At 37.6% G+C, this 16510-nt stretch overlaps 1 protein-coding gene across 1 annotated transcript in view; it reads right to left on the bottom strand.

Moving 5' to 3' along the window:
• DOK6 (docking protein 6) overlaps positions 1-16510 on the bottom strand; it is a 288055-nt gene that overhangs the window by 42015 nt on the left and 229530 nt on the right. Inside the window, exon 8 of the mRNA XM_009333496.1 lies at positions 2721-2838. Within this exon, the coding sequence (XP_009331771.1) occupies positions 2721-2838 (118 nt within the window). The remainder of the gene's footprint in view (positions 1-2720; positions 2839-16510) is intronic.

Genomic DNA, 16510 nt, shown 5'->3' with positions numbered 1-16510 from the left:
AAGACACAAATGGAAGAAAAGCTGTATAAAGAGAGAAACCAGCCCACCTCATTTTAGGATATTTTGTGCAACCTGTGTTCCTTTAGCACTATTATTCTGTGTTTTAATCTTTTCAGGTCTTTACATGTAAATGTTTTCATGGGCAGATGGAGGACGATAAACCCAATACCCATTTATTGAATTGCCTTTTCTCACCTGAAGTATAGCCTTAAAAAAAAAAAAAAAAGAACCCCCCCACCTTCTTACTCTACAGTATATTCATTATCAGATCAACTCACACTACTAATTAAGTTAAATTTGACTGCTAAATAACTCCTGAAGAGCCAATTTATCTAAGGTAGTATGAGCACATATTCAGTTCTCCTTATATATCACCAGCTGTTATTAATTAAATTCTAGTCACTTCAGACTACAAGTTTGAAATAATTGCCACTATGGAAACACTTTTACACTGTACTTAACAGTGAGTTTGGCTGTTACTTTACTGATATTTATAGTAATCTGAATATAGGTAGACACCACTCTAGTTATTTCATTTTAGAGTTTGTGAGATATTCAGAGGAGTGTGTGGAATTTTCAGATTTGTTTCTTGAATGTAAAAAACTGTCATAAATACAGATGAAGTGCAGAACTGAGTTTGACGGATTATTCTCTAAAGAAAACATCTCCTTTCTGAAGGTGTAATATACCTGTGCAAGCTCAGAGGACATCACAGTGGCAGCGAGTGATTTTTCCCTCTGCAACAGCTCCTCTCAGCTGGCTGCTGTACTGAGGTGAGGGTTGAAGTGATGCTCGCAATCTGCTTCCTCGTTACCCACCTTCTGCCCACATCTATGAAGCATCTGTGGGCTGATGCTTCGGCAATGGCTAGGTCTCTGCTGTGCAAAGACTATCAGCATGAACAGGTATTAGGAGGAAAAGGTGTACTTTGTGCTCCCTTCAGCTTCTGAACAAATACATTGCATTTAATTAGTCATTACAGCAGAAGGTTCAAAGAGATCTTCATTACAGATAATGAATAATATTCTTGCATGTAAAAGTTTTGCAACCAGAGGGGAACAAAATTGTCCTCTGGATGCATTTAGCCCACTGGTAAAACGGGACTAGTTTCTCCTGAAATCAACTACACTTTCTCAAGTTTCAGTTGTCATAGTACATGTAAGAGACATGAAAATCTTAAATTCTGAAATATTTATTAGTCCCGTGTTTCAGGAGAAGTGTGAATAAAATCTACATGCTTCCAAAAAGTAAAATTCTTGTGTTTTTAATAATACACTTCGAATATGTTGTGTCCTGCAAAGCTAGTTTGTATAGATATTAAACTATTACTTGATATATCAAGTTTTGCTTTCCGTTATTGCAAAAACCATTTGTAAGAAACAAAAGATTGCAGAGAATGAACAATGTTCCATACATTTATCTCACTTTATGTATAACATAACACATTTACTATCTTTTTGCCAGAGGAAAGACCCATCAAGAACATAAGAAGAGGAACTCTAACATCTCTACAAATAATTTTTTTTCTTTTTGCATTCTTATTTTGTTCATGAAAAAATATCAGTGATATGATGAATATTTTTAAGGTGATCTACAAGCACAACTTTTTTCACAAACAACAAACTTCTGGAAGGTTATTTTCTTTTTTCCATTACTGTTATTTAACTGTAAGACTATAACCATGATTAGAAATTCACTTTGTCTTTGTTGTATGGGGGATGACGGGAGACAAATGCTGTACCCTTTAGTGAGTCACCCACTGAATTCACAGCTCACCTGCTGATTTTAATTTATGTGATAATTTACAAAACAAAACACTTCATGTCTTTCATCTATACACTGCATTTCACTTATTTTTATGAAAACGTACTATATTTTCTTGCATTGGGTACTCTTGTTTGTGAGCAGTTTCTAACCTCCTATCTAAATGTAAATCGCTTAAGCAAACAGATTATTAAGAGATAATTGAAACAAAATTCTTGAGCCCTTTCCAAATAATACAAAGGAATATGTTTATGATAGGTTGTTATTCTTTAAAAGTAAAAACAATACTATTAACTAAGGTCCACATTTTAAATGTAACAATAATTTCAGTTTCCTAAAAGATACAAATCAATTTCAGCTTAAGAACAGTGAATCATCATCATTGTCATCAAGTTATGTTAATTATAGCATTTAAATTCTTAAGCAAATAGCTTAGAATCTAAACATATGAAAGAGAACTGGAGACAGAAAATGATGATATGTATATACAGAAGACCTGTAAGTTAGTCAAATCAACAGTTCATATATATGATTCGCCAGGCAAATTCACCAAGAATAGCTCTTATTCCTAGAATTATTTTTTTTTAATATTGCAACTCATATAGCCACTTTATGTAGATTCAATTGGGCACCCTGAGGATGCCCAAATACATACACAATCTTGTTGGAAGAAAATACTAAAACAACCTGACATTCATCAGCTACTGAGAAGTTACTTTGAGCCAAATTGTCTACACAGCTTTATGTGGTGATTCTGGGAATAATTTTTGCCATTAGTTTATAAAATGACTAAAAGAAACCTGTTTTATGTAAATTTGAGAATCCTGCTGAGGTTCCTGACAACTGATAAAATGAAATTAAGAGAAAACAACTAGTGCAAATAAAAAGCTATTTGCATGAATTCTGGTCAAATATAAAGAAGCTAATGACATGGCATTTACTTATAAGGAACTTGCCTTGTAAACTGTAGATTTCTCCAACGCTGTTCTGCCGGGTGATATGATGCCAATATGCACTACGAGGAAGTGAGATAGACTTGGATAATGTCATTGGTTCAGACAGACTGGTCTGGAGCTAAAAAACAAAGCAAACATAAATGGAAGATCACACATAACCATACTTGATAGATAATCTCAAAACTGTAAATTGAACCAATGTTGTTATGAAGACACTATTTCCTGAATTATCACAGGTTTTATGCTATCATTTAAACTGTTATAAGCATCAGCACTGTGAATACTCAGGAAAAAGCTGCAAAAGTGTATTTGGTTATATAAATTCATTAGCACAGGTTAATATTAGGACATAGGAATATGTCCCTATTTATTTACCTACAGCTATTCTTGTTGCTGCCAAGATTTTGCTATTTTCTTCTTTAACTTTATGATAATGATGGATTAGCATATGCCTGAAATCTTAAACCCCTCTACAATCACATTTCTTTTTGGTCATTTAACCTGCATGTTGGAGAGAATACTCAGAAAGATGCTGAGAGAATCTGAGAAAACCAGCAGAGAATTAGCAATGAAGAGTCATTAATCCCCTAATCCTCCACTCAAGCGGAGGCATTTCATCACCAGTAGTAGGCTACAGCCTCAAGAGCAAATTTTCCCAGTCTGGGGGACTTCATGTAATCAAAACTGTGAATTGCATCATAAGAGTCCATGTGTACAAGAGCTACGGCACAGAAACTTGACAGGAGGAATGTAAACTTTATTACTGAGAGCTCTGTCTCCAATGCACTATAGATGCAAATGAAAGACAAGACTAGGCTATAGAAAAAAAAGAATGATGGAGGATTGTGTACCCTGCGAACCTCTTTGGATATACTTGTATAACTTATGCTTTCTCTGTCTAGAAGAAAAGATAATGTATCTGCAAAATTTTTGTATCTCTGGCTTTACAGAATATAAAATGCTATCAGTAATTTGTGGGATCTAGCAAATCACGATGACTCTGTGGGGCATGTAATTTCTTCAGGGAATGTCTGGATCAGTACTGAAGGATCAATTATGTCTGAAGATTTAGAGTGGAAAACCTCTTAATTTCAGGAGCGGCACCAGGATGATGAGGGTGGTACTCCGAAAAGGTGTGCCTAGAAACCTACATTTTCAGAGAGTCCAGCTACAGAACAGAAGGTATTCAAGGTCTGGATCATTTACTGCAGGCTAATGATTAATTCCTAGGGATTCCTCATTCAGAATCATAACGCCAAATTAAAAAAGCCATTTTTGTCTGCACAAACCCATGTTATTCTGCAATAAAAAACCCCAAAACAACCTTTTAGAGGCAGTATCCACCCAAAGATCTACAATTATTTCATTTTTGAGTATTAACACGTTTTGAGTATTAACACATGTGTGGCAGATATTTTGCTTGAGATCAATCTATTGTAATTACTTCCATTGTTGTTTTCTTGAGAACTGTCATCAGAATTACTCCCTGTCTACAGCTAATGTCTTTTCTGCTCATTTATAGCCAAATATTACATTTCATTTGTCAGTGGTGCAGATCATCCCTGGAAGTTATTCGATATGAAGTAAAGAGTTTGCAGAAACATTTCCTCCATTAAAAAAAGTTCAAAATCCTTATCACTGGAATTCTATTTTTAGGGAGACTTGAGAGTTTAAAGTTTATTGCTACAGAGAATTTCCTTTATTGTGGACATCAGGGCAATAACAGATCTTCTAAGTTATTTTACCATGTTAGTATAGCAAGGGTAACAAGGGTAGCTTTGTTGAGTAAGAAAAAAAAAAATAAGCATGTATCTTCAATACACAGATGATTTATTCATAATTTATTCACCCAAAAGGTAAATTATAGTCTTGAGGCAACAGGCAAAACTTTTCATTAGTATGCATTCTGAAAAAAATAATTCCAGTAAAGGGAACCACTTTGACTATGGTTCATTATCTCAAAGCTAAATCCATGGACTGAATTGAAGTGGTTAAAGTTATATTCCTGATCTGAGATGATAAGTTCCTGCCTGATCTGACCAACACTGATGCAGAAGAAGTTTATATGCACACATTAAAGCTTTGAAAGATTAAAAAAAATCCATTCTCATTATAAATTAAGGTAAGAACTGCTCCAGTGCAGAAGATCATATTGCGAGCATTCACAGTACTTTGTTTCCTCAGATTCTCTAATTAAAGAACAACGTCTGATATTACCTTTTGGGCAAGAAGTATCACCACATGCTAACTGCAATAGGACCAGATGAACTACATTTCTTTGGGGACTACATAGAGAGAAAAAAATTTCTATTTTATTAAAATATCATCCTCGGGAAAAAAAAATACATTGTCAATTTTGTTTTTAATTGGAGACTTTAAAATATGAACATAAACATATGGATTTGAAGACCTTATCACCTTGTATATCATATAAAGGATGACAATGTAATAGCACATTAATTTGTCCATGAAGTTATTCTTACTAATTGTTAGATCACTATTAGCTACAAATTTGCTTTTTATCTTTTTTTTCCAATATAAAAACCACATTATTGGTCAAATGTAATTGACAATGACAGAATGCTTACTCCTACAAACTGCTGTTTGTAAAAATATTTCTGTGTTCAAAGAAAATTGGATAATCTACTGACAGAAACCTACTTTCTCTAGAGACAATCTTCCATGCTAGGCTGTGGGTGTTTCAGATAAAAAACTTGAAACCAAGGTGATGAAAACAGGCATATAAACATCCATATAATCAATTGTTCTTACACTATTAAATAGCTTTTTGTTATTGTCCTGGTTTCGGCAGGGATAGAGTTAATTTCCTTCCTAGTAGCTGGTACAGTGCTGTGTTTTGGATTTAGGGTGAGAACAAAGTTGATAACACACCGCTGTTTTAGTTGTTGCTAAGTAGTGCTTACACTAGTCAAGGACTTTTCAGTTTCTCCTGCTCTACCGACTGAGAAGGCTGGAAGTGCACAAGAAGCTGGGAGGGGGCACAGCCAGGACAGCTGACCCAAACTGGCCAACGGGATATTCCATACCATGTGACGTCATGCTCAGTATATAAAGCTGGGGGAAGAAGAAGGAAGGGGGGGACATTTGGAGTGATGGCGTTTGTCTTCCCAAGTAACTGTTAAGCATGATGGAGCCCTGCTTTCCTGGAGATGGCTGAACACCTGCCTGCCCATGGGAAGGAGTGAATGAATTCCTTGTTTTGCTTTGCTTGCATGCGCGGCTTTTGCTTTACCTGTTAAACTGTCTTTATCTCAACCCATGAGTTTTCTCACTTCTACCCTTCCAATTCTCTCCCCCATCCCACTGCGGGGGGAGTGAGCGAGCGGCTGCGTGGTGCTCGGTTGCCAGCTGAGGTTAAACCATGACAGTTATATAAATTATTACAGGTTAAACTAGAATTTAATGTACAGAGATCTACTGTTTCATAATCCCTTTTCCCCAACTGTAAATGAACTTCTGGTAGTTAACAATGTTAAAACAGAAAAACAAAACAAACAAATAATTTGTAAATCAGGGAAGATGAACCAGAACTGTTTACTTGTTAAATAATCAGTCACTCAGGTTTAAGACTTCTGGTGTTCCAGACCAGTTGAAGAGTTCACTCCGGATAAGTTCAGCGACTTTGTCCTAGATACTCTTCTTTTTACTACACCTCAGAAAAAAACAGCTGACTTCTCCTCTACCCTTTTCTGAATCAGCTAACTCAAACAAGAGAACATTTTACTTTGGAAAATCAAGTAGATAATCTTAATTTTCTTCTTTTCTTGAAACATGTAGACCATCAGTTTCCTGCACAGATCTATTTCTGTCCTTAATTTAACATAAATATAACAATTCAATAAATATATTTAAAAATTATTTCACCTATCTCCTTAAGCCTATTTACCACTTACAAAATTAAATCAACATCTCTGAGTATGGATCCCTTCTTATGTAAGCAGCCAATGTTCAGCTGTTGCTTCCAACACTGGCACATTTTCCTCAGGAGCTGGCAAAACAGGTTCAGATGCATTAGCATCAACTGTACAGAAAGGGCCAATAATGGCAGAGGTAGCACAGACACATAGAAGAAATAAACACTTTTGAACTGGGAATGAATTTAAGGTAATTCTGCCCCTCTGCTCTGGTGGTGAAACACTGGCAGAGGGGTGGTGGATGCCCCATCCCTGGAAACATTCAAGGTCAGGTTGGACGGGGCTCTGAGCAACCTGATCTAGTTGAAGATGTCCCTGGGACTAGATGACCTTTAGAGGTCCCTTCCAACCCAAACCATTCTATCATTTCACTGAGGGTTTTTTTTTGCAGACTTGCATCTATGAACTGACTAATCTTTGGTATCTAAGTATAGAAATATAGAGGAAAGTAAAAGCACTTTACTAAATTAAACATATATAATATATTAATGTAGCATTAAAGAAAACATGCATCTAGAATGATTTTGCTACAAATATTTCTCAAATCTGATGAGACTTCAGGAAATGAAAAACATAATCCAGACTTTTTTGCCCAACTTAAGAGGGAGAAAATGATGATGTAATTAGAACTTGGGCAAAAAAATAAGTAGAAATGCATACATCACAACCACATCAACTCAGGGATTTTTTTGGTGGAAATATAAAAAAAATCCATCACCCAAGCATTTTTGTTATCTGACATGAAATACTTAGTAGTTAGGTTTCCTACAGTTTCCTTCAGAATCTTTCTTTGATAAGATACCTTTCACACAGTGAACATTACATTTCTTTCCTGTATCCAAATCCAATATCCAAATCCAAAATATCCAAAATATTAAATCACATGAAGCCTTTGCATTGCCAGCAACAACTTTATAATTCTTAAAGGACTATTGTATTAAAATAGAAATAATAATTTAAAAAATCTGTTAATGTGTCACTATAAGTAGTTCCCCATATTTTTCATTATTTTTCTTTCGTGAGGCAAGTCTTAAGGGCTAAATTTTCTTTTAATTCCCATAGGCCATCTCCATTGACTTAAATAGATTTGTTACTCTGATATCAATAATGAAGACAATTCCAAGAATGGAGCCTGTTAAATGTACTAGGGTTATGAGCTTTGACCTGTTTAGCATATTATTCTCTCATTTTCTTTTTGCATTAAGAAAGTCAAAACACTGAAGGTTACAGAAAATACATTTGGCTTGGGGAGAAGAACTGAACAATATGTAGTTCATTCCATTTTTTTAGCCTGGAATAAAGACTGTGTGTTTTTTACGGATATGCTCTGGAAATAGATTAGTTTATCATGTATTAAAAAAACCCAGCTCATTTCACATTCTCATTAGAGTCTTCAAATAAATAGCAAGAGAACTAGGTCACAGAAGAATAATGAGAATTGTAGTTTGGAAATATGAATTAAATTTCACTATTTAGATTTTTTTTCTTTATAACTCTAAAGAAGATTACTTAGTGTGTTATGCCTTGAAGAGGAAGAGGGGTCAAGGAATATATTTAATTTCTCAAGTGTCCATTAACTGACAGTGGAATAGCACAGGCTCATTTCACTGGTATCCACAGTGGCAAATTACTAGAGTTTAAGAATCACACAATCTAGAAGGTAGCATCAGCTGAGGTACCAGCTCAGCTATCAGCTGAGTTAGAAAACATGCAAGAGGGAAGAAGTATTTTTAAAAAAGAAAAAGAGTTTTCAGTAATGACCAAGAAAAAGGTGTCACGTTTGCCTTTTTTGTGAAAGCAGATACTATTGTCCCATGTTCAACTTTTGTACTATGCCGCATAGACCTGTAGTACGAAAAGCAGTTCCCATCCAGTTCTGTCAAGCAGATTATTCCTTCTTAAGCACAGTGTTTTGCCCATGTTTCTGTTGAATTTTATTCTGCTGTTCCAAACAATTTTTCCAACTTGTCATTTTGAATTCTGTTTCTTCATTGACCCACTTCCATATTGTCTTATAACTGTAAGATCCAGAATTCTAATAATTAGATTGCGCCTTGATCCAGAAGTTCTATGAAAATACCTAAGGAAACTGGATGCAGGATATATTCCTATGAAAGTCTAATGAGAATATTCTTCCCTTTGGTGATGTCTTACTAATGATTACTCTCTGGTTATAATTTCCAAGTCACTTAGCTTGCTTAGAAAATAGCCACGTGTTATTTGGACTGTGTTCATTACTTAAAGGTGCCTACTATTAATATAAACACTTATATGTATCAGCATACTATTTATTTGCTATGCACTGCTTTATGTTTATTTTTACATTTTTATCCAGTTTGCTGTTCCTGACAGAATACACAATATTGGCAAAAACCCTACCAATATATGACCTCATAAGTCTTCTGAAAAGACTTATTAGAAAAGCTAGCTGTGAAAGTCATTTCAGTTATTTCAGCCTTTATAATATATTTCTAGCATTCGGGTTTCCAGTAGCTATTCTAACCTTGTTATGACCTTTTAGAGAGTTTCTTAATCAATTATGAGGAAAAAACCTCAAAATAATAACACCGCTTTGCAGTGCCAAGGTGGATGATGATTATTCTTTGGCGGTGGAATAATATTATGTATGAATAATAAAGCAATGGTGAAAGAAAAGCATTCTGAAGGGAGATTCAATGGGACTGATTTTTTTCTGATCTTCTTGGCCACACCATAAAGAGAGAATTGGGACATTTTGCTCCTTTTCTGGCAGAAGTATGGGGTTTTTTTTCTTTTTTTTTTTCCTTTCCTCTGAAAGAAGCTCATAATAGATCACTTTGTTGTCTGACAGAATGGATTAATGTTGGAGAAAAGTAGCTGGATTTTACAATGCATTGGGATTATATTTGTTGAATGTCAGTTAGGTGTGTGTTTTCATCCATATTCTGTCAAAAAATTGTGGTTTTGTTTCTTTCATGAAAGAAGTTTCCTGTCTATGGAAACTATACTAACTACTGTGAGGGCAGAAGGTCAGGTTCTTACATCTTTACAAGGTTTGAGACATTTTATTATATATAGGCAATATATGAAATACTTTATCCATTTTTCATTGCATAAAACCATTCACTAATAACACGGGAGATGATGCTGACATGAACAGAGCTGAGATTATTTCAAGCCTGACTATACAGTAGATCTTAGTGGAAACAAACATAATTAAATGGTAGGAGTCTCTAACACATAGGAGAAATTGCTAGCAGGTTAAGCTAATTTCTTCAATAAATACATATATATACACTATAGAGAATCCAGTATTGTACAGACATTATTTGCAGATATTGACTATCCTTTCTGTTACCATGAAATGGGAGCTTTTATGAAAGAGAGATGCTGGACAACACGAAGGAAAAGATTTTGCAGATAGACATTTGCTGACTTGAAAATATACAGCATTTAGGGACAAGACTGTGTGGAATTATAAAATAATTTCTCTAAGCAGCATCACCCAAGGCAAAGTCTTCAGATTTTAAAAGAAAAAATCTAGGATTTTTGAAGGTGCTCAGTACTGATACACTTGTTTAAAGGTATGGTTATTTCCAGATGGGAAACGGGGAGGATCAGAGCAAAAAAATGCCTAAAACCAAGAAGCAAAGTCCAAAATAACAGCACATCCCTACACATTTTATTTAAGTCAAAACGGAAATGAATCACAGTCCTAGAGCAGTTCATCATGTTGACTCATGAACGCTTGAAGTGAAGGCGGGTGGCATAGAACGCACTGATATAGATCCGCTTAAACTCTAGGGTATTAGCTTAACCTTCAAAGATATGTTCTAGTGGTCATTCATCTCAAGCAGTTCATCACTTTAATGTTCATTTATAGCTTTGTCTCATTTCAAAAACAAGCAGTGAATTATGTGCACCATTATGAGTGTTTGTTAGTAGGTGATATAAAATACAAGTCAATGATAGGAGGGCTAGGAGTTTTGGTCTTGACTGAATTAAGGAGTTAATAGTAGCCATTAGAGTACAGGAGATGTTATTTGGTTTGCCAAAACAATGTTGCGACTGGGAGAGGCACCTGAGGACAGGAGGAAAGCCAATGACACTGCTATCTTCAAGAAGGGCAAGAAGGAGGACCCAGGGAACTGCAGGCTGGTCAGCCTCGCCTCAGTCCCTGGGAAGATGATGAAACAGTTAATCCTGGAAATCATTTTCATGCACATGAAGGATAAGAAAGTAATCAGGATTAGTCAGCATAGATTCACCAAAAGAAAGACATGCTTGATCAGTCTGATACTCTTCTATGATGAAATGACTGGCTTCGTAGATGAGGAGAGAGGTGTGGATATTGTCTACTTTGATGTCAGGAAGGCTTTTGACACTGTCTCCCATAAGATCCTCATGGAGAAGCTGATGAAGTATGGGCTAGATGAGCAGCCCATTTCAATGAGGTAGGCTGAAAACTGGCTGAATGGATGGGCTTAAAGGGTGTTGATCAGTGGCATGAAATCTACTTGGAGGCCAATAACTAGCAGTGTATCCCAGGGGTCAATATTGGGTCCAGTCCTGTTCAACATCTTCATTAATCATCTGCATGATGAGGCAGAGTGCACCCTCAGCAGACATACTTATGTTACAAAACCGGGAGGAGTGGCTGATATTGCGAGGGTCGTGCTGCCGTCCAGAGGGACCTCGACAGGCTGAAGAAATGGGCTGACAGGAACTTCAAGCAGTTCAACAAGGGGAAGTGCAAAGTCCTGCACATGGGGAGGAACAACTCCAGGCACCAGTACACGCTGGGGGCCACCAAGCTGGAAAGTAGCTTTTCAGAAAAGGACCTGGGGGTCCTGGTGGACACCAAGCTGAACATGAGCCAGCAATGTGCCTTTGCAGCAAAGAAGGTTAATGTTATCCTAGACTGCACTGGGAGGAGTGTTGCCAGCAGGTCAAAACAGGTGATCCTTCCCCTCCACTCAGTACTGGTGAGGCCACACCTGGAGTGCTGGGTCCAGCTCTGGGCTCCCCAGTGCAAGAGAGACGTGGACATGCTGGAAAGAGTCCAGCAAAGCACCACTAAGATGACAAAGGGACTGAAGCATTTCTCCTATGAGGAAAGGAGAAGCCTGGAAAAGAGAAGGCTCCAGGGGGATCTTGTCAATGTTTGTAAATACCTGAAGGGAGGGTCCAAAGAGGACAGTCAGGCTCTTTCAGTGGTGCCCAGTGACAAGACCAGAGGCAGTGGCCACAAACTGAAACAGGAGGTTCCCTCTGAACATCAGGAAACACTTCTTTACTGTGAGAGTGACTGAGCACTGGCACAGGTTGCCCAGGAAGGTTGTGAAGTCTCCCACCTTGGAGATATTCAAGAGCCGCCTGGACATGGTCCTGAGCAACCAGCTCCAGGTGGCCCTATGTGAGCCAGGGGGGTTGGACAAGATGACTTCCAGAGGTCCCTTCCATTCTCAACCAGGCTGTGATTCTGTGATTAGCATCTCCAAAATTATAGAGAAGGTTTTACTGAAAAGGGAGAGGGTGAGATCTATCCTCTGAACAATGTAGGGATAAGTAAGTTGGGGTGGGAAAGAATGAACAGAAATGCGTCAGCTGGAGAGGTCAAAGAAAGAGACTGTCCACAAAGGCTGATATGCTTCACCGGGAGTGTTTTATGGGGAATTCAACCTGAAATTTATGGTATTCCAGAAGGTTCTCTTTCATGAGGTGTGTCAAGCCAAAGTTAAAAATAGCAAGGCTTGCCATCAGTGCCGACATACAAAGTCTTGTCCTCCTTCCTCCGTCTGCTTTTTACTCTCCTTGCTCTGCTGGGTATCCCTCTCTCTGACAAAGCTGCTCATGTCTGATCTCAACCTGATATGCTTTGGAGAAGATTTCAAAGTATGTGAGTTTTTTCATGATATTGCTTGCCAAAAGATGTGACATACCTTAAAGAGGTATTTGGGACACTTGAAGTCCTCAATATTTTACTTGAGAGTACTGGAAGGACAGCCTTTCTGAATTCATAAAAGTTGATTTGGCCAGTTTTAGAGCTGGTATGGTAAAAGTCATGGCATGAAAAAATGTCTCTCAGTGAAGAACAGACTTCAAAAACTCTCTCTAGCATGTGGCAAGAAAGGTGAAATAAGGATGAACTCAGAATGTCCCGAGTTGGGAGAACCTTATCTGAGTAAGTCTGGGCTGAAAATTGGAATTTTAAGGCTTACATATGTATTTTGGCAAAAAAAAAAAAAAAAGCTAGAATCTGTATTCAGAGTGTTCACTGCACAGTTATTTGAGTTTCATTCTTTCTGATAAAGCAAATGCCTTGGACCTCACTAGCTTTCTTATGAAGTTTTCCTTCTATTGTCTAAAACAGATCAGTAGTTTCCAATTACACATATTTATGGAAATCACATTTCTTTTAGCTACTTCATTTCAGCATATAGAAATTGCTGGTACCAATGAACTTTAATAAAATGACAGGAAGACAATTTTCTGAATACTTGCTGAAACAATAATCATCAATAACCTTTCATGAATATTCCTTTTTAAGCTTATCTGTGCGTGACTCCAGTATTCAGTAACAAACATAGTCTTGCTGACCTCTACTTTCTGACATTTTCAGAAGTTAGTTTTATATGTCATACAAAGACATTTAAATTAAAAAGAAAAAAATAGCAAACCCAGAATACATAAAAATTACTATCATGTAGTAAAGCTCTCTTAGATGACTCTTCAGTACCTTCCAAAAGAACACATTTCCTTCCTTTTAACTAGTCACTTTTAAACATTACAAATGCATCATCTTGAATCATACATACTGGGGCTAGTTATACATGTGCAATACACATAAATGTACATGAATGTAAATTATTAAGTTTTAGCTTTGAAATATACTGTATTTTTGTAGGGGGGGCTAAAAAATACTCCTGCGCATATGAACACACAAATAAACATATTAGTTTAATTTAAAGTAATTTATTCATTTTTCATTTAATATTTACTTTAGTAGCTCCATTGCTTTTTGTCCTGGTTTTGGTTAAACCACACACCTTTAGTGGGCTTTTACAGATTTAAAATCAACTGAGAAGCTGGTCTATAAAAATAAAGGGCTATTCTTTTCCACTGTGTGCGCACACACACATGGCAATCACATCATGATCGTGTATATAGATAGATACAGCCAGAAAATTCTTGACATTGCTCAGTTTTAAAATTGCAATAAGCAATCATTCAAAAGCAATGCACACACTTCCAAATAAATATGCATAATGTATCTTTGGAAATATTTTTTGGGGGTCCAGAAACAACTTAAAATGAGAGACAAGACTCTCCAAATCACAGTCCAAATCTCTGCATATAAAAGAAGCTAGTGAAATTTTTTCTTCCTTACTGGTGCCAGTTTACTAATGTAGCAAAAATAGCTGCAAATCAGGAACCCAGTTTGGAAAAGGGGAAACAGAGAAGTGTTTGTAAATTGCTGTATCTTTCAACATACTTACATCAGCCTAATAAATCCTACAACTGGCAACATTTCTCCATTTAATTTCATTTTCAGACAATAAGTCAGGTGTCTTTTTTCGGCTGGCAAATGTTGATTGCTGTAGTAGAGATTGTAGATGCATGACCATATGCCATATAACTCAAGTCTTTTGAAATCCATGGTTGCCATTTAACAGAACAATCCTTTGCCTCTGTGCTGGTAAGTTCCAGCTTCATGAAACAAAGGAAATAGGGTTATACCTGCTACCATGGAAATCTGTAACTCCATCACTTTTTTTCTTAATGTAATACAAAATGTGTGTAAAGGTGATCACTGAACAATAGGTGGGAAACATTATAGAAATGCCATCATTTTACAAATAATTTTACAAAATTTCTCAGCTAGTAGCAATTGCAGCTGTTTCCACTGTGTCCTACAAGGAAACGATTAAGAATAATGAAGAGACCACAAGTTATTTCATTTTATAAACAAGAACCTATGCTGATTTGTCAATGGATTTTGAATCACAGACACTATGGAGATATGCATTCAACAGCTAGCCATATGAATCCATATGAATCTTACCTGGCAGCTACCTTTATGGAAATGGATTCTGACAGACTGAATATGTGATGAGACTAGCAGCTTTTACCCTGAGACAGTCGTAAGTAACAGAGTGATGTATACTTCTACCATAGCATGGAAAATCTTCATTAAGCCCTTTGCTGCTGAATACTGCAGAACTGAAACATTTTTGAAAAACCTATCCCTGCAGTTTAGATGGGTCAGTATTCCAATACTTTTTAACATCTTCATCATCAATGTGGGCAGTGGGACAGAATCCACCCTTAGCAAATTTGGGCATGACATCAAACTAGGGGGAGCAGTCAAACACCCAGATGGGAGGGCTTCCATTCAGAGGGACCTCAGCAAAACAGGGGAAAGGGCTGACAGAAATCTCATGAAGTTCAGCAATGACAGATGTTAAAGCTGCAACTAGATCAGGGCAACTCAGTGCACAAGTACAGCCTGGGTGCTGACTTGCTAGGTAAAAGCTCTGCCAAAAGGACCTAGTGGTCATGGTGATAAAATGAATGATCAGCATACATGTGCAGTGATGGAGGTTAACCACATGCTGGACCACATTAGCAAAAGCATGGACAGTAGGTTGGGGGAAGTCACATTTCCCCACTATTTGGCATTTGTGAAACCATACCTGGAAGTTCAGTTGTAATCACAGAGTCTTCAGGTTAGAGCCCTGGCACAAGAGAATTCTCAAACTGGAGAGAGCCTGGCAGAGAATCTCTAAGAAGCAGAATATTACCAGTGACGCTGGATTAAGTGTCTAATGTTTTTTCAGCATGAGAAAGAGAAGGCTAAGACAAATCTAACTCCAGTTTCTCTCTGTTGTACGGTATGTTGTAGAGAAGACTGTTACCAGAGATGCACAGTGAAAGGACAAGAGGCAACAGTCACAGGCTGTGGCAAGGGAAATTCCAGACAGACTTAAGGAAAAATTCTTCACGATGAGAGCAGCCCAGCGCTGGAATGGGTACTCATAATCTACATCCTTGGGGGTATTAAAAACTTGACAGGATAAGACTGTTCATCCTGCATGGATGAACAAGGAGCTCCAAGACAAGCTCAAACACAAAAAGAAAGCCTACAGAGGGTGGAAGCAAGGACAGGTAGCCTGGGAGGAATACAGAGAAATTATCTGAGCAGACAGGGATCAGGTTAGGAAAGCTAAAGCCCTGGTAGAATTAAATCTGGCCAAGGACGTTAAGGGCAACAAGAAAAGCTTCTATAGGTACATCGGGGATAAAAAGAAAACAAGGGAAAATGTAAGCCCTCTCCGGAATGAAACGGGAGACCTGGTTACCCGGGACATGGAGAAGGCGGAGGTACTCAATGACTTTTTTGCCTTGGTCTTCACCGGCAAGTCCTCAAGCCTCACTGCCCAAGCCACAGAAGGCAAAGGCGGGGACTGAGAGAATGAAGAGCTGCCCACTGTGGGAGAAGATCAGGTTCGAGACCATCTAAGGCACCTGAAGGTGCACAAGTCCATGGGACCCGATGAGATCCATCCGTGGGTCCTGAAGGAACTGGCAGATGGAGTTGCTAAGCCACTATCCATCATATTTGAGAAGTCGTGTCAGTGCTGTGAAGTTCCCACTGACTGGAAAAGGGGAAACATAACCCCATTTTTCAAAAGGGAAAAAAGGGAGACCCGGGGAACTACAGGCCAGTCAGTCTCACCTCTGTGCCTGGGGAGATCATGGAACAGATCCTCCTGGAAGCTATGCTAAGGCACACGGAGGACAGGGAGGTGATTCGAGACAGCCAGCATGGCTTCACCAAGGGCAAGTCCTGCCTGACTAACCTAGTGGCCTTCT

Source organism: Pygoscelis adeliae, unplaced genomic scaffold, assembly GCF_000699105.1.
Source record: "Pygoscelis adeliae isolate BGI_AS28 unplaced genomic scaffold, ASM69910v1 Scaffold140, whole genome shotgun sequence".
NCBI classification, from domain to species: domain Eukaryota; kingdom Metazoa; phylum Chordata; class Aves; order Sphenisciformes; family Spheniscidae; genus Pygoscelis; species Pygoscelis adeliae.
This window is presented reverse-complemented; position numbering and strand designations above follow the sequence as displayed.